At 45.0% G+C, this 23,996-nt stretch overlaps 1 protein-coding gene across 2 annotated transcripts in view; it reads right to left on the reverse strand.

Moving 5' to 3' along the window:
* Positions 1–23,996, reverse strand: part of PRKCH (protein kinase C eta) — a 347,816-nt gene that overhangs the window by 70,655 nt on the left and 253,165 nt on the right. For both annotated transcript variants that reach the window (XM_003924407.4, XM_074393154.1), the window contains exon 10: positions 2,972–3,126. In XM_003924407.4, the coding sequence (XP_003924456.2) occupies positions 2,972–3,126 (155 nt within the window). The remainder of the gene's footprint in view (positions 1–2,971; positions 3,127–23,996) is intronic.

Consider the following 23,996-nt stretch of genomic DNA (forward strand, 5'->3'; position numbering starts at 1 on the left):
AGTGGCACAGTTACAGCTCACTGCAGCCTCAACCTCCTGGGCTCAAGCAATCCTCCCACCTCAGCCTCCAAACAGCTAGGACCACAGGTGCATGTCCCCATGCCTGGCTAATCCATATAGATAGATAGATAGATAGATAGATAGATAGATAGATAGATAGATTTGTAGAGACAGGGGTCTCTTTATGTTGCCCAGGCTGGCCTCAAACATCTGGGCTGAAGCGATCCTCCCCCGTCAGAACTTCCAAAGTGCTGGGATTAGAGGTGTGAATCACCCCACCCAGCCCAACTGTTCAGTTTAGCTTTTGTTGTTAATATTATTTTGATTTGCAACAGAAGTCCCTGTCAAGTAGGGAAGTCATTACTCTTAAAAACTACATGTGGAAACATTCTCTTTGGGGCAAATAGAGAAGAGACGGCTGGATTAGCTATGGAGAGAAGAACAAAAATGGAACTCATTGCCTGGAGTCTGACAGCACCAGGAGGACACTTAACCCCCTTCATTATCAGACATCATACCAAAAACCTCCGCAAATCATACACCAGGAAGAAAGTGGAAAGCGGGGAAAAAAATCCTGAGATCTAATCACCACAGCTTGGTAGAGAAAGCTCAAAACACAGGCTGCCTAATCAACCTGCAGCAGCCCCGCGACTTAACGCAGATCCCGGACTGCGTTCAAACAGGGGGCTCCCACTGCCGTTATCCAGGCTGGTTCCCGGCTCTGCACCCTCTTCTCTCCTGCACAGTGCCGTGAGGCTGTGATAAATGCGCTATATGTAGTTGAGGTCCGGGGGATCTGCACTGAGAATTAATTAGAGGAAACGTCTCTGTGGTGCCCGCCATACCTGCTAGGCAGTGCTTGCGTTCCCACTTCTCTCTGGCACCACCCAGTCCTACTGCATTCTCTTTACGAGTCTTACTATTTGTTCTCTTCCTATGTTGACTCCCATGGCATTTAATAATATTCACTGGTTTTAAAGCTCTTATACTGTAATAATGATGTCAATGCTGTCATGAGTTTATAAAAGAAACAGCATTTAACGAGGTTAATAAATAGCAAACTTCAATCAGGAACTCCTTTGGCATTCATGCCCCTAATACAGGAAAATTTTTCTCTAAGGAAAGCAACAATTGCAACTCAAGAGAAAAAGAGTTTATGTGAGCCAGGTGTGGTGGCTCATGCCTGTAATCCTAGCACTTTAGGAGGCCAAGGTGGGAGGACTGCTTGAGGCCGGGAGTTCAAGACAGCTGGCTGACATCGCAAGACCCTGTCTTAAGAAAAAAAAACCAAAAAACAAAAAACAAGAAAGAAAAGAAATAAAACAATAAAAAAGAGAAAAAGAGTATATATGGCAATTAGGTTATATGATTTAAAGAGTAAGGACACTGACAGCAGAAAAAACAGGAAAATTTCAGAATAAAAATTGACTAACATCCACGATTACACTTCTCACTGTCCCCGACCTTCTCTCTGACTAAAGTTTCATTTGATAACTGCTGAGTTCTGAGATTTAACAACATCAGGTAGATTTTGAGCCCATTCAAAGTATGGTATGTTATGATGAAAAGACTGTATGTCACAAAATGAAGAATCAAATAATATTTGGGAGGGGCTACACAAGAAGGGTACTCTCATGCAGGACACTGCTCGTCAGCAGCTTACCTTCCAGCTCCTGCCTGGTGAGCCATTCTCCACATGACTGTCATACTTGTTACAGCAACTTAGAGCAAGTTAGTCACACTCTTTATTTAAGGTGTGGATTCTTTATTTTTTTGAGATGGAGTTTCGCTCTGTCACTCAGGCTGGAGTCCAGTGGCGCAATCTCGGCTAACTACAACCTCCGCCTCCCGGGTTCACGCAATTCTCCTGCCTCAGTCTCCCGAGTAGCTGCAATTACAGGCATGTACCACCATGCACAGCTAATTTTATATTTTTAGTAAAGACGGGGTTTCTCCATCTTGGTCAAGCTGGTCTGGAACTCCCGACCTCAGATGATCCGCCTGCCTCGACCTCCCAAAGTATTGGGATCACAGGCATGAGCCACCTCATCTGGCCATAAATAGGGGAGAATGACAAACAATTTGTTTTTTTGAGACATGCTCTGTTGCCCAGGCTAGAGTGCAGTGGTGAGATCTTGGCTCACTGCAGCCTCCGCCTCCCAGGTTCAAGTGATTCTCCAGCCTCAGCCTCCCAAGTAGCTGGGACTACAGGTGTGCACCACCATGTCCGGCTAATATTTTTGTATTTCGTCATGTTGGTTAGACTGGTCTTGAACTCCTGACCTCAGGTGATCTGCCTGCCTCAGCCTCCCAAAGAGCTGGGGGATTATAGGCGTGAGCCACCATGTCCGGCCAAGGTGTGGATTCTTAAAATGGAATAGAATCATGGTTAAGGGATTCACTTCAAATGTTAAAATGGAAAAAAGAGAACAACAATGTGTTTAGCCCCTTGCAGGGCTTGGCTATGACAGGCCCTTAGCAAACCCTGGCTGAAGCAATTCATGAATAAATAGTCTCTTCTGCACCCCCTCAGGCCTATTTTATGAATATCAAATGGGGCAAATTTTAGTTTGGAGGCAGTGTGTATTACTGTTATTCATTTATCCTAATGGATCCTTAGAACGTTTGTGAGGCCTGGACAACAGAGCAAAGCCCCTGCCTCTATAAAAAATTTTAAAATTAGCCAGGTGTAGTGGTTAAGTGCCTGTAGTCCCAGCTATCTACTTGGGAGGCCAAGGTGGGAAAACTGCTTGAGCCTGGGAGGTCAAGGCTGCAGTGAGCCATGATTAGGCCACTGCACTCCAGTGTGGGCTGCAGAGTGAGACCCTGCCAGAAAAAGAAAAAAAGAGAACTTTTGCAAACTTAATTCCAAAAAAAGATTTCAATTGATTATCATGAGAAGTGGAAGAATGAGTCATGCCAGGAGAGGGGGAGGCAGCGGATTAGGAGAGAGGGCAGTAACCAAACTCACCTATAGATGATTCCTTTATCATGTAGGAACATGAGAGCTGAAATGATTTCTGCAGCATAGAAGCGAGCTCGGGCTTCATCAAAACGACGAGACTTCTGAATGTGGAACATCAAGTCACCCCCATTCACAAACTCCATCACGAAAAACAGACGATCCTGGATGCAAACACAAGAGAGGGCCCAATGTGATGTTAGCATGCACCACCATGAGTACCCTCCGTGTGTAGCCCCTCCCAAATATTATTTGATTCTTCTTTTTGTGTCATACAGTCTTTTCATCATAACATACCATACTTTGAATGGGCTCAAAATCTACCTGATGTTGTTAAATCTCAGAACTCAGCAGTTATCAAATGAAACTTTAGTCAGAGAGAAGGTCGGGGACAGTGAGAAGTGTAATCGTGGATGTTAGTCAATTTTTATTCTGAAATTTTCCTGTTTTTTCTGCTGTCAGTGTCCTTACTCTTTAAATCATATAACCTAATTGCCATATACACTCTTTTTCTTTTTTATTGTTTTATTTCTTTTCTTTCTTATTTTTTATTTTTTTTATAAGACAGGGTCTTGCGATGTCAGCCAGCTGTCTTGAACTCCTGGCCTCAACCCAGAGCTCCAGCAGCATCATATTGCCTAGGGCTGTGGCACAGAGACAAGAGACTGTGAAGTGGATGCATTCCAGGAAACATCCTGACCAGCACAACCGGTCTGGTGGAATTAGATGCCCCAAGCAGAGCAGCACCTGGACCTCCTGTAGTTCATTTCACACAGCATTGAATTTCTACATGAAATCAAAAGTACAAAAGGCATCAGAAATCTTTGGTTAGAGCTCCAGCTCTGTACTTTAAAGGTCATGTACCTAGAAAGGGAATGTAAATTGAAAGGTAAATGCCTTTCATCTGGAACACATGGGGTTAATTACCCAAAGTAAAGGACACCTAGTAGGTGCTCTAATTCTTTCTCACAAGTGGGCAGAGAACAATCACAGAAAAAGGACACCCCTTTAGACAAGTCAGCCAAACAGAAGTGGAGGCCAGGTGCGGTGGCTCACACCTGTAATCCTAGCAATTTGGGAGGCATATGTGGGTGGACCACTTGAGCCCAGGGATTCAAGACCAGCCTGGGCAACATAGTGAGACTTTGTCTCCACCAAAAAAATCAAAAAAGGAGGCAGGAGGATCATCTGAGCCCTCGGAAGTAAAGGCTACAATGAGCTGTGATTGTGCCATTGCACTCCCACCTGGGTGACAGGAATAAGACTCCTTCCTCCAAAAAAAGAAGTCAAATGACAGCCTCATAGTAGCATCCACACTGGAAATTCCCCTCAGTCCATCAAAAGATTGAGTTAGGAGTGGGAATGCAAAAATGAGCGGGATGCCTTCTCCCCCTGCAGTGACTCTCAACCTAGCAGGTAAAGTGGACTCTTAAAAGTCACTATGCAGTGTACTAAGAACTATGCAAGTGGCGTGAACAAAGTGGTATGGAAATGACAACTGCTTCATGAAGGAAATGGGTAGGTCTCATTTAAAAAGTGATCCAGGATTTATCTAAGTGTGAAACATTTTGCTTCCATCACCTCTAAGATCAATGGGTTTCCTCACTCCCTCCTGTAAGATTTATGAAATACCTGATTAGCTGGTGCTGAGTTCAGAGCCAGGACCCAAAAGAAATTAGAACAGAAACAGCCTCTCCCCATACAGAGTTTGGTGTGAGAGGCACTTTATTAAAAAAAAAAAAAAAAAAAAGTGACACAAGCAAATCGACATTGACAAATTCTGGTAAATCCTGTGAAGAAAAAGTGGAGGAAGTATGACATCTGGTCCCCTGCCTGGGGGTCAAGTGATGTCTCTCAACAAGTGAAACATTAGCCAAGGCCCATAGGATGAGTGCCATCAACTCATGATTTCATTTTGTGGGACTGGAGATCATTTTGTGAGAAAATTCGTATTTTACCAAAGGATGCAGATACGCAGAACCTATCTTTATTTTGGGGGAGTACAGGGTCTCATTCTGTCACACAGGCTGATGTGCAGTGGTGCAATCTTGGCTTACTGCAGCTTTACATCCAGGGTTCAAGCAATCCTCCTGCCTCAGCCTCCTGAGTAATTGGTACTATAGGTATGTGCCACCAGGCCGGCTAATTTTTATTTTTATTTTTAGTAGAGATGGGGTCTCACTATATTGCCCAAGCTGGTCTTAAACTCCTGAGCTCAAGCAACCCTCACACAGTGCTGGGATTACAGGTGTGAGCTACCACCCCTAGCCTTGAACCTGTCTTTATTTGTGGTTGTAAGTGCCACCGGCTTTGCACAGGGTGTTTCCACACATTCACAGCTGAACAATAGGCAGAGAGCGCTATGTGCTCCTTCTCAGCTCCCATTGCATCCCTGGTGTAACCAGGCAGATCCCTATCCGAAGGCAGCACAGCTTATGACTTCCTATGCCCGATTTTAATGCCTAAAAGAGAAGCGAGAATTTAACAGTGAAGAAGGAATGGCAAGATTCACAAAACAAAACCACCACCAGCAACACAACTCTTCAAGTTGGCCAAAGTAACCCAACAGGCAAACTACGTAAATACAACAAGCCATCTGACTAAGCTGCTGGCCTTCATTTGCGGGTGACTGACAAGGGGAGAGGCAGAATTGGGTGGGACAAGCTTTGATGAGCAATGGCTGTCCTGTATTTTCTAAGTGGGAAGGATTAAGGTGGAATTAGCAGGTTAGCAACGGGGTGGGCAGAAGATACACACACGCTGGAGACACCCCAGAAAGCAACATCTGCATAGGGAGTTTTTATGCCCTGTGTCTGTCCATTTGGAGGGATGGCCACAGAGGGCCTGAGGAAGACTAGGGCGAAATGCCACCCTGAACCACCTCTGGGCAAGGAGGTCAGTCTTACATGTTTTCGTTAACCAGCCAGTTCATTCTCCTGGTGGATCTGACTGGGAGTCATATGAATTCCAGTTGCTCTGAACACCTGGCTACGGGAACTGGGTCAGTGGGGAAGTTCCTTAGGCTGCTGTACATGGCGCTCTTGGCAAGAGTTTCTAAGGCAGCAGGTATCGAAAGGCCTAAAGTCTAACAAGCCAGACTGTGGACTAAATTCCAGATCTGGGGGGAGAAAATCCTGCCCTCTAGTCTTGCTTCTCTATCCCAGCCCCATCCACAGCCCTTGAGGCAGATTCTCAGATAAAGCACAGACTCTGGGAGATTCACCCTGCTACACAGTGAGGGACCACAAGCTTTAGCACTCCAGAAAGATGGGTTCTGCTGTACCTGTTTCTTTTCATTCAGAGTCTCATTTCTAACCTCCTGTCTGGCACCACCTGGAACACAGAGTGTAATTCACAACCCTCAGGCTATGAGCAACTCTTGAAGCAGGCGGAAGGAGACACCGGCCAGCTGAGACATGACGACGACTTAATGCAGAGCACTGGTGCATCCTATCAAAGACCTCAAATAATGTCACTAGGTATAAAAACAAAGGCATGGTTATCAACAAGCAAAACGTTTTGGCTGTGAGGAAACCTTCCGTTTACCTGCACTTCTCTGTTCACCCCATTTTAAAATGTTCAGTGCAGAGGGGGAAAGATTTGGCAGCAATTTCTCCAAGATTACTTTTGAAGAGAAGAATATAAATGACAAAAAAAAAAAAAAAGACTCTACTGTTTAGAAAAGAAAATCCAGGCCGGGCACAGTGGCTCATGCTTATAATCCTAGCACTTTGGGAGGCTGAGGCAGGCATATCACTTGAGGTCAAGAGTTCAAAAATCAGCCTAGTCAACATGGTGAAACCCCATCTCTACTAAAAATACAAAAAAATGGGCATGGTGGTGGGCGCCTGTAATCCCAGGTGCTCGGGGAGGCTGAGGCAGAAAAGTTGCTTGAACCTGGGAAGCGGAAGATGCAATGACCCAAGATCTCGCCATGCACTGCAGCCTGGGAGACAGAGGGAGACTCTGTCAAAAAAGAAAAAAAGAAAAAGAAAGAAAAGAAAAGAAGATCCACACATCATCAGGTGGTGGTGGGATGTATTCTTTGTATTTCTTAATACAAAGAAATAAAATTGTATCAAGCGTGTCCTCAGGTCCCTTCAGGCAAGGGTGCAGTTGTGACTGCCGCTGCTGAACTGCCGACGCTTGTGCTCTCACGCAGAAGTATTAGTTCAAAAAAAGATCATAAATGTGAATGTGCAGAATGATTTCAGTTATAGCCAAAAACGCAGATATATGCACAGAAAGGACACAAAAGCTAGCTATAGAATGTCAGAAGTTCTTTCTTGTACTTTTCAGTATCTTTCAAGGTGTCTATGATGAGTGTGTATTACTCTTGTAATTAGAAGCAAACTAAAGGCACATGTGCTTCCTCCACGTTTTTCCTATTTTCATCTGAAAGATGGAAGGCCAGACATGGGAAAGACACCGTTGTGAGGCTCTTTGAGAGAGCACCTGTTCAGGCAGTGGGAGTTGGGAAACAGCTACAGAAAGAGAAACTGCTGTATCCCTGCTGCCCTGTATTAAGAAGGGACATGAGTAACCACCCATGTCCCATAATGGCCTTTCTGTTGCCTGAAGTAACCAGGCCATCAGGCTTGTTTGAATGGTGTCCACAATGAGAATCAGCTGGCTCTGGTTTGGGTCCCACAGTGGCTCTATTCAGAGCCTGGTGTGCAGGCTTTACAGCATCTACTACAGCTTGCAGAGATCTTCTGTGGTTCCTTTAAGGTTCTGAACAAGAATAAATGCTTACTAAACACACATGGTATGCCAGGCCCTGGGTAAGAACCCAGTTTCCTAAAACTAACATGACTCCACACTGCTGCTCCCAGGAAGCTCATGGACACGCAGACAGAGCACATCACCACAGTGTGGTAAGTGCAGTGGAGGGGCACAGGTGTCATGGTGACACCGAGCAGGGCATCTGAGCAGCCCGGAGGTGGAGGTGGAATTTGGCAGGTGGCGTTTGGGGGAAGCTTCTCAGAGGAGCCACTTCCCCAGCCTTGAAGGATGAGGGTATGCAAGCAGGCTGCTGTAGGGACTGAGGCGGGAGGTGTCAGGGAGAATGTGCAACTGAAGTGTAAGATGTCTGGCAGGCAGCAGTGGGCGGGGGGCTGCAAAGGCAGGCAGGTTGTCAAGCACTGGAGTGGGTGTGAGGCTTCGCTGTAACTGTACTGCTACTTTCAAAATGAAATGCAGAAAAAGCAAAAAGCTACTTAGGGGTGCTTTGTTTCACTCCATCTCAGGTCACCCACAAATGAGAAGTACAGGGTCTCAGCTGCCATTAATAAACATGACCAATCACTGCTGGCCTTTACTAGAATTGTAAGCCCAGTGCCTGGGGTAAAACAGGTGTAGCTATGAAGCTTCGCTTGAAAAAGACTCCAGTTATGTTGGAACTTGCCACACAGAATAAAAAAAATCAGCTACAAAAGCAAATCACTCCACCAAAATTGTACTCCTTTGGAATTAATCCCAAAGGAGTAAAACATTTCACATTTAATGAATGCCCTTTACAGAGCAAAGACCTGCATGTGAAGTTCTGAAGGGAGGCAGAAGATAACCTCTCACCTGCCGCTCTACTCACTCTGTGCTATTTAAGAATTAATATCACTAATGACTCGACAAACACCAAATCATGCTTCACAAATTCAACTGTGGAGCAACTAGGTGAAGCATTTTTTGGAAATCCTGCATTAGGCAGGTACTGGAAGACGGATTATGGTTGTTGTGAGTCACTCCTATGGCAGAGAGGAGTCTGCCAAATCCCACTCTAGACAGAGATGGCAAAGATGACTGTTTGCGTATTTAAACCTGTGCAGAGAGCCATTTCAGTTCTTCTAAAGTCCAATTTCCTAGAAACGGAGCCTGCACATCTGTACAGCTTTACCTGAAGCTTCCAGCTTCTGGCTTCTGTCAGGTAGTCTGCCCTGACCTGTGTGGTAGGAAATCTCAGGGCCAGGAGATCGGTTTAACCTCAGTTCTATTTTTTTTTGGGGGGGGAGGGGCATGTGCCTGCAGTCCCAGCTACTCAGGAGGCTGAGGCAGAAGAATTGCTTAAACCTGGGAGGCAGAGGTTGCAGTGAACCAAGATTGTGCCACTGCACTCCAGCTTGGGCATGGGCAACAGGCTAAGCCCTTTGTCTCTCCCTGCTCCTCTCTTTTGTCCCTGATTCAGCCAACGACAAACCAAGTCATTAACATGGGGTGAGGAACACCTTCGGGAATGAAAGCCACTCAGAAATCCCTTTGTCCCACACCTGGTGTGAGTTACAGGTGTGGGAGGCCAAGGAGCTGCTGCCCGGTAATAATAGAATTCCTGTCGTCACTTGCTCTGATTGCCACTGACCTGTTGCAGTCTGGGTCCACTCTCTGCCCTGGCTTTCAGTTCCGAACAATTCCTTCCCCAGACCCAAAAGGCTAAAAATATCCACTGAACTAATCACGGTGGTGAGTCTAAGTAGGGTGCACTCCCCAGGGACCTCTCATTAAGGGTTGTTCTTTAGGAGTTAAAGCTGATGGGCAATTGTACCAACAAGAGTTAGAGACATAACACCTGGGTGGATGAAAGGGCTATGCCAGATGGCACAAGTGACAAGATGATGCTACCTAAGGAAAGTGACTGGTGAGCGAGCGTAGACGGCGGGCAAGATCCGGTAGGGTCACTGGGGCAAACATCTTTGGAGGCATCTGTTCAGCTCATGGTGATGCTTCCTCAGCACTTACCCATACCCCAGCCCAGCCACGTGGGAAATGCTGAGCATCTGTGTACAACCAGTTAGACCAAGCTGGGCTTGCCCAGAGTCTCTTTTCCAGAAACTGAAACTGAGATAAAAAGCCTTTAATTTAGTCTGGGCTGTGTGCAGGAACTGAGGAAACATGGGTTAAGGAACGGAGGCTGCTTTTGCAATGTAAACATGGGTAGAAGAGAGTGGAGAAAAACGAGATGGATGGATGAAGAAGAATGATGCAGAAACACAGAATGAGGCAGAGACAAGAGATCAGGGAGGGTGAGTGAGCCAAGAGAAAAACTGCCAGGGTTTCTCATGTCTTTCCAGTTTCAGATCAGTTAAAAGACCTGGCCAATTTCTGCCCTTGGGTTGCATGAGACATTTGTTGTACCTCCGAATCTTTATTTTCAGTTCTCTCTTGTTTTTTTGCATAGCCTTAAATTTTCTTAATACCTAAAGTAAGTTTTCTGCTACCAGGAGAATTTCAGCTAAAATACAGACAATTTCTCTTTTTCTTTTTGAGACAGAGTCTCACTCTGTCACCCAGGCTGGAGGGCAGTGGCAGGATCATAGCTCACTGCAGCCTTGAACTTGTGGGCTTAAGTGATCCTTCCAACCTCAGCCTCCTATGCAGCTGGGACAACAAGTGTGTACCACCACATCTGGCTAATTTTTAAATTTTTGGTTTAGACAGGATATCTCTGTGTTGCACAGGCTGGTCTTGAACTCCTAGGCTCAAGCAATCCTACCTCGGCCTCCCAAAGTGCTGAGATTACAGGTGTGAGCCACCATGCTTGGCACACACGCCAATTTTTAAGGGGTAAGAAGTTTCCCTATTTCTTTATAAATCTGGGATAATAACACCTATAACTAAAGTGATCATGTAAAGATTAAACCAGAAGCCAAATGCCTCACACAGTGCCAGGCCCAGAAAAAAAAACCTCAATAGAAACTATTGGTACCACTACATTATATCAAGAGGAGATTTTGTGCCCAATGCCCAAGTCCCTGGTACGACTAAGAGGAAGCCCAGGGCAGAGGTGACACTCGGGCTCTGGGGCCAGGATGCTTGAGGTCTAAGAGCAGTTCCTGCTGTGCTGTATTTAGCTTATCTCTCACAAAACTCACATCTGAAAAATGGGGATAAGAAGACAACCCAACTCACAGGTTTGTGAGGATCAAATGACCTAAGCTGAGGGCTTCAAATAGTGTCTGGCATACCATAAATGAAGAGCTCAAGAAATATTAGCAACTATTATCCTCATTATCATTAGTACATCCACTGCAGGTTCAGCCCCCATGGGTGTCTGCTCCCAAGACTCCAAAGGTACTGCTGCACTAGGCATAGGAAGGCCCCTTGGCTGTGGCTGCAACACCTGTGGCAGAGAGCTGTGTGCTCTGGGTCTAGAGGTGATGCCTCCCTCATGGACCTCCCAGACTGGCGGAGGTGCACACACACTCGCAAGTGGACAGGAATGAAACAGCCGAAACAGCAGCTGCAGCAGCTTTCCCAACCCTCAGTGTGGGACAAGGGCACAGTGGGTGGAAGGAGGTGGAAGGAGTCCTAGCCCAGCTGCTAGGCCACAGAGACATTTCCTGATGCTATATGGTAATGGCCTTGACCAGATAAGGACTTTTTTTCCTGGGAAATGCTTGCTGAACGTGGGGTTATAAAACTAGATTTGGTGCTTTTCTAAACCCTTAGAAAGAAGAAAAAAAAAGAAAAAAGAAAAAAAAAAACTAGATTTGATAACCAAAACATACTAACCAAGGTTTCAGTTCTGATACGTTTTCTAATCTTCTAACACTGATTGGTAATTCATATATTCTATTTTAAGGACTTTATACTAATAATTATTATTGCAAAGCAAATGCCCTCCTTGCAAACATATTATGGTAAGCAAGACTTTTAATAGTAGACTCTCCTATAAAATTGATTCAATATTAGAACCAGATTGCAAAATATTTTTCTACACTTAAAGCAAAAATCTGTTGTCTCTATGATTTAAAGATTGCATTTGAAGATGTATCATTCTGGAAAGCAGGGCAGTAGGAAATAGTTACCATGCTCTGAATTACGGTGAGGATGCAGACCAGCTTTTAGAAATGAGGCAAAGATGGACATAACATGTAAAAAAGTTATGAAAAATGTAGCTATTGCTTAAGGCAATGTGAAGCTGGGAGCCGCACCTATACTTAGGTACCCAAGTTCTAAGAATTGCCTTTGAGTATTTCTATATGAATAACAAGACCATGCTGTACGAAAAGCTGCAGAGTGCTACAGACGGCTGTGGGAAAGGAGAAGGAAGTCTCCGTAACAGATAGCACTGTGTTGAACTTCTCCTAAGTACCGCTGCTTTATTATTTTTTTGGACAAAGTCATCTACAGGGTAAGTAGGGAGTTCAAATCAACAGGAAATAGTTACTGACGTCAAAGAGGTCACAGTAGAAAAGCACCCTCATGAGGAAATCTGATTGCACCATCTCTGAACTGGAAACAACTTGAATTTAACCACATTAAGAAAGATTACAAAGGCTTCAAGGAAGAAACAACGAGGAGTCTAATGGCTTCTTTTTTTTTTTTTGAACTTCTCATTTTGCACAGCCCAGAAGATGTCAGAAGTTAATTCAATCACCCTGCAACCCCTGTGTCAAGCCCCTAGGCAAGATACATCCTGTCTGAACTCACAGACTAGACTTTGGGAAGGTGAAATATGTCCTGAATATAACAAACCCTTAGGACCTTGCATTTCAAACCTGGAGGGACACAGCTCTTTTCAGAGACCAAGTGTTTTCCTGGTAATCTGAATGCATTATAGCCATCTCTCATGATGAAACTCGACAAGGCTTACTGGTATATATACAGCCGACTAGGGAAACAAAGGAAATCTAGCTTGCAGCTACACACACTGTGAAACATCCAGGCCAGGATGTTCTTTAAAGTATAAATAAGCAGTAGCTTATGACGGGGTAGAGCAGAGTCAGAGCACAAGTCCTCCCTTCCTGATGGAAACTCGGTTGGCATTTCCAGTCCACAGACAGCTCTCCAGTATCATTGTGTAGGGTTGGGCTGGATCTGTGCACCTGGTCTTGTTTTCTGTAGGGGACCTGAGACCCTTGAAGGCAGAGCCTAGATGCTAAGTGACATATCTTTAATAGCACCTAGCACGGTGCCTGACCAATTGTGAGGGTTAATAAATGCTGCAGGAATGAACATAACAGGCACCATTTTTGTATCCTGGTAAAATTTAAACTGGAACTTTAGAAGAGTTGGAACTTACAGCCAAGATTAGTTTTACCCAACTATTTTACAGAAGCAAAGTGTGAAGAAATGAAGTACCTTGCCCATAGTTAAAATAGTTTGTGGAAGAGGTAACTAGGAGAATCTGGTCGGCTGGTGCTATATTTTCCTTTCTAAAGCTTTGATTTTTCCACTTATAAAAGTAGTTACACATCTATAGTTCAATCGTAATTACACAGTAAATACATAGAAAATTGAGGAGAAAATTAAGAAAATGAAAATAAAATCACCCCTAATCCTGACAACCAGATATATATAAGTCTCAAGCTTTTAGATTCCAAGGAACTAGAGATTTCAGGGCAAATAGGAAATTTTCAACATAATGTTAACTAGATTTAAGTTTTCCTTTGTGTCCTAATTATCCTAACATTCTACAGCATGTTTTAAAAACAGAAAAGAAAAAGCAAAAGATATACATGTCTCTTTTCATTTATATTGCATATTATTTCCTGATATAATTAGTCATCAAGACCATGATATTTTTAACAGTTGCATACTATTCCCAATGCCAATTCTATGATGTCCTACAATTAGCTTGACTTCTAATTAAGTTAATGAAAATAAGAGAACATGGTTTTTAGAGTATCTATACCATGCTAAAGACCTTTTTTTTTTTTTTAGCCTGGTAAAGCAGGCATCTCTGAGTGGAGAGGATTGCTAACTGGGCATGATGTTTTAATTGATTGGTCAATCATTCAGAAGACATCGCTAACATTAAGAGCACCCCCTAGTGGTTGAGAAGAACCATTGAACAATAGCTTCTAGTCAAAACTACCCATATTTGAAATACACTAAAACTTAAGAGTCACAAAGAAGGTATCTTGGGTGATTATCTACTTTTTAAAAAAGGTTTAGCAACATGACAAAAGCTTCCACAATAGGAATTCTTTAAGTCATTATTTCGCATAGTGCAATTCTCTTTATGAAGATTTTGGTTTAAGCATCAAATGGGATATTTATGGACTTAGTTTGTATAGGGCTATGTATAGTTTCTATAGGATAAAGACTAAAAATACCATTTCATTTATTTAGATCATCTTTCACGACAGAGTTCCCAAAACTGTAAACTCTTAACCAAAATTTCATTTCTCCCTCTGATCTATGTACGAATTCAACACTTTTGCCATGTGGGAAGAATTTTGGGTTATAGTTGATTAGACACTTTACCCAGTTAGAGAACTAGAGAATATGGCCAAGAATATGCCATATCTGCCTCAAGGTGATGCCTGGGAATCCACTGGCTGAGGATTCATTTCCTCCCCCTGGGCTGCACCGCTGATGCCCAGGATGAAGTTTCCATGTGGAATGTGCCTTCTACATGCTGTTTTGAGATTGATTCTTCCAGAGTAGTCATGGCAAGCTCTTTTCTGGTCCTGTGGCTGGGGAACAAAATCTGTTCAAGCAAATGATGTGTCTGCAATCCCTTCCCAAGCCATTTTTGTGATCTGGGTTACATACTGATCTCCACTGTCCATTGAGGAAGAAAGTTGCAGACCTGACTCTAAAGGTATGGAGGCTAGATTAAAAGAGGCAGAGCTCTAACAAGACAAGGAACAGTCATCAGAAACAGCTTAAAAGGTTTATACAGGAGAGAGCACATTGTGTCCACTTTGAAGGGAAGCTTCAGTTAGGTAAATGGAGTTTAGATGGGCTCTTACAACCCCAAAGATAAGAGCAGACACTAAGACGGTGACACCAAGAACCTCATGCCATGTCTAACAGAACTCAGTCTGTTAGCGAACTGACTTCCTTTCAGCACGTGATTTATCCTACTATGAAACCACTTCCTTCTGATTCTTCTTCTGACTTTTTTCCACTCATCTGTAACCCTTAGAATTCCCTCTTCAAGTCTCCTCTCTTCTCTCTCTATACACATCTACCAGGAGATTTTATGTTACAGTTTCCGCTGACCAAGAGGACACTGATGACAGCAAACTAATCTCCCATCTCAGCTGTGTTTCTGACAAACGAGCATCTTACCACTGAATTTTCCCCAAACTGAACTCATGCTATTCCATTCTCTCCTGGCCTGAGCCCTGGCCACTCCCACTTAATGCCTATCATGTCTACCTCCTTAGTGTTTCCTTGCCTCTACACCCATGATCGCTGCCTCGGGGCAGGCAAGTCCCCAGGCCACAGGCCCAGCATCCTCATGAGACCTGCTGCCACTAGCCTCCTTCTGTAGACAGCAGCCAGACAGAGCCTTCTAACAAGCAAATCTTCCTCCCTGACTTAAAGATTTTGCTGGCTCCCTTCCCCTAAATGTTTCCTTCTAAGCTCCTCAGCAGAGGACATCAGACCCATTATGACTTTGTTTCTTCATCACCACCACCCCCCACATTTCCTCTCTTACAAATCTGACTCATCTAATCATTGGGGGTTTTCTGGGCGTGTCCTACGACTTGAAGCCTCTGTGCCTTTGCACTGCTGTTACCTCTGTCTGGGAGGCCATGCCCTCCTCTTGTGACTACAGGGTGCCTATTCTTCTTCAAAACACAGCTCAAACAGCCCCTCCTCTGGAAAGTCCTTCCAACCTCCACAAGGATCAATCATGACTTTCTTCTCTTTATCACATGGTGTTATTATGACCTTTGACTGTAAGCAATTAAAGGGCAGGTCCACATTTTGTTCTTGTGTCTTCATCCTGGTACACAATGTATGCTCCATAAACATTTATAGAATTGAACTTAAAATGCAAGATAAGTATACTTGTACCATTCATTATGTTACAGAAACAGCTAATATGTCTGTTGGCTAGGGTTTACTTTAATATTTAGAGACCATTCAGCGTTAAGACAGCATTTAAGTTGTCTACTTTTTGTTTTGTTGTCTTTTTTGTGGGTTTTTAAAAAATTGAGACAAGGTCTCACTTTGTCATCAAGGCTTGGACAGACTGGCACAATCCCAGTTCACTTTGTCATCAAGGCTGGGACAGACTGGCACTATCCCAGCTCAACCTTCCGGGTTCAAGCAATCTTCTGGAAAGGTATCCACATTTCAAGTTGAAATGCCATTTTCATGTATGGGAAACAAAAGAAAAAAAGCCAGCAAGTTGCCCTCCTTCAAAGCACGCTCATATTACCAACAGCACGTTTTTCCATGCTGGTTGGGAAATGTTGTTTAAAACTCGGATTATCTGTTTGTACAATTCAGCCACAGGTACTACATGCAGGATGGGACTCTGACTCACAAAGAAGTTCAGGGTGGGGAGGATGGTTTAGTGCCTTGCTGGTAAAGTGAAAGTGTAATTAATAAATGCTAAAACAAGACAAGCTGCAGTATTTCTACTGCTTGCTTTTTAAAAATAAACAGTTTTTTTTTTTTTTTTTTTTTGAGACGGAGTTTCGCTCTTGTTACCCAGGCTGGAGTGCAATGGCGCGATCTCGGCTCACCGCAACCTCTGCCTCCTGGGTTAAGGCAATTCTCCTGCCTCAGCCTCCTGAGTAGCTGGGATTACAGGCACGTGCCACCATGCCCAGCTAATTTTTTGTATTTTTAGTAGAGACGGGGTTTCACCAGGTTGACCAGGATGGTCTCGATCTCTCGACCTCGTGATCCACCTGCCTCGGCCTCCCAAAGTGCTGGGATTACAGGCTTGAGCCACTGCGCCCAGCCTAAAAATAAACAGTTTTAGATATATGCTCGGTCAGCTAATCTTTTGCTCCCTAGATGCCTCCAGGCTCTGATAATCATGACTTATTGAGCAGCAGCAGCCTTCACTGTTGAGAGTGGCCAGAGGCATGCCAGCCCTCACTCATATTAAACAGACCCTGCACGCTTCCGCTATCTCCCTGAGCTCAGGGGTTATCCGTCCCTGACAGTGCCACTGTCAGTGTAGGCACCGACAGCTGTAATGAGCCCCCAACAGGAACTCTGCCTTTCTACAAACTCAGAAAAAAAATGATAACACTTGTATTTTCATAAAGAAGGTCTGACACACTTGGCTTTGGCCTCTATAAAAAGAAAAGCGATCGTGTAACCCACTTGACTTTTCATATCAAGGACAATCACCTGACCGTCATATAAAGCAGTGGTTTTCAACCAGGAGAGACTCCTCCCCCCGGGGAACATTTGGCAGTCTGGAGACATGTCTGATTGTTATAAATGGAGAGGTGCTGCTGGTATTTAGCAAGCTGAAGCCAGGTTGCTGCTAAACATCCACAACACACAGGACAGCCCCCACCCCCGACACGCAAAGTAGGCAGATGGCATACTGCTATGCAAATCAGTGATTTTTTTTAATTGCAAAGGATATAAATTTACCAGCCAATAGATTATTAAAACTATCTGACCTGTTGGTGAGGATCAAGTAGGTGGGGGCAAAGTTCTGAGCAACGTGGAAGGGCACTTTTTTTTTTCAGTCACTTACAACTGGTGATAAAGATCATTTTTTAGCCTGTTTAATGCAGACGTCTCTGATGGATGGGCCTGCTAACTGGGCAGGTGTTTTCATTGTGATTGGCCACAGATCTGCCCTAAAGCCCAAGTAAGAGGCACAAATCAAATGAATGAGCAGGTCCTATATCTATGGGCTTCCAGAAGAGAAACTATAAACCAGTCTTATCACTGAATTTCCCCAAACTGAGCTCATGCTCTTCCATCTCTCCAGGCTTCCAGCTGGCGAGAACCCTGGCCACTCCTTAAAAAGTCCTATCAGGTCCACCTTCTTAGTGTTTTCTTGACCCCACACCCATGATTGCTGCCTTGGGAGAGGTAGGTTCATGGGCCACAGGCCCAGCATCCTCACCAGATCTGCTGCCATCAGCCTCCTTCTGGACAGAGCCAGAAGAGGAGTGCAGCAGCCAGAGAGGAGCTCTGCCATATTCATTCCCTATTTTCCTTGGTTGTGTCCAACTCATCGTGAACGGCCTTTCACCACCGGGAGACGTGACTGTAGAAGGTCTGGGCTTGCTGCAGGCGCGGGTTAGTTTCCACTTTGCACGCCCTCAGAGAAAACCGTGGAGTCTGTGGCTTGGTGGTCCCTGGGGAGTGAGGAGCCAGAAGAACAAGAAAGCTGACTGACAAAGGCTTCCCGGGGTTCACTGCACAGAAATGGAAGGACGTATATGGAGAGGAGGGAGGAACGTGGCTGGCAGGGCTCTCTCCTCTTTCGTTTCTGTTGGGAGTTACATATTACATCATGTTAATGTTTAGAACGTCATATACCACAAGAATGGAATTAAGAGATTCTAGGAAGAGTTCCAGGACTCCCTTTGTAACACCTAAGCTATAAATCATTCCAGACCAGGAGTGGGTACGAGTGAGCTCAGAAATACAGGCTCTTTTGCTGTAACTAAGAATTGGAAGCCTCCCACAGAAAGGAAACAGGAACTCCCTGGGTGGCCCCAAAGAAGACAGAGGGCATGCCAAAGCCTTGCAGCAGAAAGGGGAGGGTCTGCTGGTGAGACCAGCCAAGGTATTAGCTTACAGGGAAGGCAGGAAAAGGAACCTTGAAAAGAAAGAGTCAGTCGCTCTTGATGGCACATAGATTAATACAGGGGTGGAGACAGGAGGCAGGCAGGGCGTCCTCACAGCCTGATGCAGGGGCTGCCAGTGAACAGACTAGTCCAGCCAGCACGATGAGAAAGATCATGCAAGTGGCGATGGGAGCAAAGGCAGCCCACTGGGGCGGCCACTCTTGCCCTTCTGCCTCTTGCTTTAAACCTCCCAACCCCTATAGTGACCCAGAACCGACCACTAACCAGAGACAGTACCACAGACTTGAGCTACCCCTCCCCCCAATAATCTCACAGCAGACTACAAAAAATACAAGGGAGTAGCCTGATACGCAAATGCAGCTTCAGACAAGTTCCCCAGACTCTTCCAAGCAGATGACTGCTCTGAGCCTGTCCGAAATGAAACTCCAGGAACTGCCACCGGGAACAGCCTGCCATGGAGGGTCATCAGCTGAATCTACATGATGAACAGCCTGTGCCTGAGCTTCAGCTTTATCAGCTTCCCAAAGAATGTGGGCTTCATGAGGGCAGGGACTCCTTTCTGTTTGCTCACTGCTGTGTCCTCAAGGCTTGAAGCCAAGCCCTCCACCTCGCAGGCGCTCCACGTGTATCTGCTGAATGAATGAACACCTTCCCTCCTAAGCTGCCAGTGAACAACTCTCCACACGCTGAGTCTGCTCACTTTATGCTGACAGGGCTGTTTCTGCTCATGAGACGCTGTGGATCATTCTGGACCTAAAAGAGATGGATGCAGCTGGTTCTCAGCAGAGATTAAGTAATTAAGGAAAACCCAAGTATTTAAAAAGTAGCACATATTCCAGGGTATGATTTTGATCCAAAGCAGCCAGGTTTGCAGACTGCATGATTCTGTCTTCAGGGTGGGGCGGCAGCCCCTTAGCAGCTGCTTAAGGTCCTGCCTGGCAGTCCCAGTTGGTCACAGCAGGAGACAACCCAATTTCCTAGGGAACCAGCTGCAGCCCACACCTGAGGCTCTGCTTAAAGCTGTTAGTTGGCTTTAGTCTCACAGCCATTCAGGTTGTACTTCTAAGCAAAGGCTGGCACATACTTAAGTGTTTCCCCTAGAACCCAACGTTCATTTTCAACTACATTTCCTTTTGTAGCATAAGGACTATATTTACTACATGCTATCTACTGTACACTTTTCTTTCATGTGTATTAGTCTTTTCTTCCCAACTAGAATGAGTTTTCAAAGAACCGTTTCTAGCCAGGCACGGTGGCTCATGCCTGTAATCCCAACACTTTGGGAGGCCAAGGCATTAGGACTGTTCGAGGTAGGAGTTCAAGACCAATGTGGACAACATAGCAAGACCTCCATCTCTGCAGAAAATGAAAACCAATAAAAGAACTGTTTCTTTTGCCTAGCATTCAGTCAGTGTGATCCTGGACTGACTGATTTGCCACTAAACCGCCTGGCAGAACACCCATCTCATTTGCACCCTTTGAGTCATCCTGGCACTCAGTGCTTAATAAAGGGCCCCACTGAAGCCAGGGTATCTATGACTTGGCAGGTTTTAAGGGTTCCAAGTTTACGGTTTCCAGGAAAACCATAACCGAGCAGTCACCACCCCAAAAGCTTTCAGTCATCATGAGACACGGGCAAAGTGTGACCTTGGTTGTGTTTCGGTTACATCAAAAGTAATTACACAAAATTCCACGTACCATCTTATGAGACACGGAGGTGGCAGTCCACTCAGCCTCTCGGTGGTCAATGATAATTACAGCTACCAACAACAAGACCAGTTACAACGGAACAACCTCAAACTGAAAAGACAGGCTGACTGTTTCAAATCCTTTAGTCACAACAAAAATCTTGGCAGTCCCATCCAAAGCGACAGAGCCAAAGACACAGCTGGAACTTCAGGTTCTCTGATTCCCATTCATTCTGGCCCTATTTAGCAACAGAAAGTCAGAAAGCCTGGTAGCCTGAGAGGACAGAAGCAAAGGTCCCAAATAATCCCCCCAAAATCCAGATCCTAGAGAGGGCCTATGGCACATTTTATCTCCAGAGAATCTTCAGCAGAGAAGGAGGTGGGTCCAACCTATGTTGGCCTGAGTCAGCTGCAATCTGACTATGGAAATAAATCCACAGTTAATAACCTAAAAGAAAGATGGAACACTATTAATAAGGTAGGAACACGCAGAGGCGGAAAACACCATGTTCTGGCTCATTTTCTATTTTGATCGGCACCAAAGGCAAATTGCAGCCAATGACCCGCAGCAGCCCGATTGTATTTGTAGCAGTCACTGCTCAGGGAAAGGCGGAAACCTACTTCCAAACGGATCAGAGGAAACATCCTTAGGTGTTTTATAAAAGGCCAAAAACTACCTGTTTTGGAAAACTGCATCTATTCCTGTCTAATGACACTATTCACAGCTGTACATATTAGAGATTCAAAACTTGTTTTTTTTTTTTTGAGACGGAGTTTTGCTCATGTTGCCTAGGCTGGAGTGCAATGGCGCAATCTCGGCTCAGTGTAACCTCTGCCTCCCTGGTTCAAGTGATTCTCCTGCCTCAGCCTCCACAGTAGCTGGGATTACAGGCATGTGCCATCGCGCCTAATTTTGTATTTTTAGTAGAGACAGGGTTTTTCCATGTTAGTCAGGCTGGTCTCAAACTCCTGACCTCAGGTGATCTGCCTGTCTTGGCCTCCCAAAATGTTGGGATTACATGTGTGAGTCACTATGCCTAGCCAAGAGACTCCAAACTTCTCTTTGTGATATAATGGAAACGGCTTGTATATTATTTCGAGGGACAGTCAGGTCAGGAATCCATGCACTGACTCTTGCCTGCGGTGTGGTGTGGGGCAGGTTAACTTCTCTGGATCTCAGTTTTTAGGCCTTTAAAATGAGGCTGATACTCCTTCCTGGATGCGTTGGGTATTAAATGAGGTATTTTGTTAATGGATATTCATGGAATACCAATGTGCAGTTTAGTTTCATAGACATTGGTAATGAATATGAGCACCTAGGACATATGCGAGGGTTTCAATGAACTGCCCTTTCCTTCTTTGCCCATCCCCTTCTGCAAAGCAGGCACCATTCAGGCCCCAGGCAGCAACCAACTACCCCGAGGCATGAGCAGAGGCTTCTTCAGAATCCTCATGCCTGTGAAGGGGAAAGTCTCCCAGCCTTTCTGCTATACTTTCCCTTCTCCTCATCTAACCCTCTGTCCCCTTGCACTGGGTGTCACGGCAACACAGAGCACAAGCCGTAATGCCACTGCAGGGGCCGAGCATGCCTCCTCCTCCCCCGTCCAGTGGCTGGCGGGGCTCACCCAGATGCTCAGTGAGCCTTCGGGAAAGGAAAGGCGAGCTGGAGGTGCGGGGCAGCATCAGGACAGGGCGGGCTGCAGCCCCGCGATGTCCCCACATGTTGAAGCCAGCCGGAGGGGCACTCCCTAAAGTCCAGGAATAAGGAACACACATTTGGGAGGAGAGGCTTATCTCAAAATAAAAGGCAGGGGACCTTCTTAAAGACAAGTGGGTCAGCTAAGCCGGAATTAGAACTCAGAGCTCTTGTGCTGAAGGTCACAGTGCAGTTCCCTGCCTGGGGGAATCCTGAAAGATTAATTCCAGGGCCACATGACTGCCTGGCTGCCTGGCTGCTCTCTGCCTCTCCCACTTCTTCACTAATATTTAACATAACAACACTGGAGGAAGTAATACAAAGGAGAGAACGTTCCCTTGCACTCACGCTGCGAGGTACACTGAACAGGTCGAGACCGTTCTGCACCAGCACGTATGCAGCGGTGGCATTTATTTCACAAGATTCCAAGATACTCTGACCTTCAAAACCAGGATTTCAGCATTCTTGGACAAGATTTGAGAGGTGGCTTCTTATGGAAAGCTATGGCCCTGCCAGGAACCCCACCCTTGCAGGCTGACACTTTGAGGACTCCCAGCAGGGAGAGGAGCGGGAGGAGGCAAAAGCGCCGGGCATCTGAGCGTCCTGTGGCCCACCTGAAAGCAGTGGATCCTGAACACAAACTTAAGTCACTCCCAAAACAGTGAGGGGTACTTGACTCGGCCCTCTCACCCAGGCCCAGGCCTGCTAGTGAGAGGCCGTTTTGGGCACTGGCCGCAAAGTGTCTTCTGTTTTCCAAATGCAAACCTTTGCTTCCATAAACTGGGTCTCCGAACAAAGCCTGCAGTCTCTGGGCAATATTTACTTTGACACTCCCCCTCCCTGCGACTGCCACCCTCCACCCGCCACCTCCTAGTCTTTGTTCCTCTCTCTCCAGGAGGAGAACTGAAGGGGAGGCCCCTGGGAGCCCGGGTTGGGGGATGGGGGACCCGGATTCCAGGACATCAATTCCAGGGGACTCAGCTGCTGACCCAACCCTAACTGATTCAGATAAAAGGAGTGTGAAGTGAATTTTGCCAGAAAAGAGTCAAGGAGGCAGCCTGTACTAGGCTGTACCCCAGGTCCTGAGGGACCAGGGGGCTGGTCCCTGACTTAATAGTGGTTTATTCCTCCTACCCCCATTGTTAAAGAAATGTAACTTTATTACCAAATTTGGTAAATTGGAAAAAGTCATTCATAATTCCACTACCTTAATCCAGTCCCGGATAGCTTCTTAGCATAATTTCCTGGCAGTCTTTTTTGGGCGTGGGGAGGAGAACAGGTTTGCCAATTCACTATCTTGTGCAGAACCTGACATGGATGGAGGCTGTTCGTCATGATAAGCTCTGTATTATTTCCTAGATTCTAACCTCCTATTTTTACCATTTTCTGTGACAGTTTTAGGCAAATGACTTAACTCCTCAATGTCTCACTTTTCCATTTGGCGTAATGAAGATAACAATTGTACCTATCTTATAAGGCTGTTATAGGAATCATGTGCAATAAGCAATATGTGTTAAGTGCTTACGACAGTGCCTGACAGTTTACCTAACATAAAATTATCTCTTGACTGGCTGAAAATTCTCATCAAATAGTATATTATTGAAGTATACCCCCACTGCTAAATGCTGAAGTTGTTTCTAATATTTCCCTATTATAAATAATTCAAAACTCTGAAGCAGTCATGACGAAAACAAAGCTGGATTATACTGCTGATTTGAAAATCTACTACAAAGCTACAGTAATCAAAACACTATGGTACTGACACAAAAACAGACACACAGACTAATGGGACAGAACACGGAGCTCAGAAATAAACCCAAACCTTTACAATCAATTAATTATCAACAAAGATGCCAAGAACACACAACAAAGAAAGGACCATCTCTTCAATAAATGGTTTGAAAAAACGATATCTACATGCAAAGAATAAATATAGACTCTCATCTCACATCACACTAAAAAAAATCACTGAAAAATGGACTAAAGACTTAAATGTAAGACCTAAAACTGTAAAATTAGCAATGACAATCTGGGGAAGAAATCTGTGATACAGGCAATAACTTTTTAAAATATGACCTCAAAAGTTGAACAGGCAACAAAAGCAAAAATAGACAAACAGAATTATATCAAACTAAAAAGCTTCTGCAAAGCTTCTGCAATCAGCAGAGGAAAGGGAC

Source organism: Saimiri boliviensis, chromosome 2 (genome assembly GCF_048565385.1).
Source record: "Saimiri boliviensis isolate mSaiBol1 chromosome 2, mSaiBol1.pri, whole genome shotgun sequence".
NCBI classification, from domain to species: domain Eukaryota; kingdom Metazoa; phylum Chordata; class Mammalia; order Primates; family Cebidae; genus Saimiri; species Saimiri boliviensis.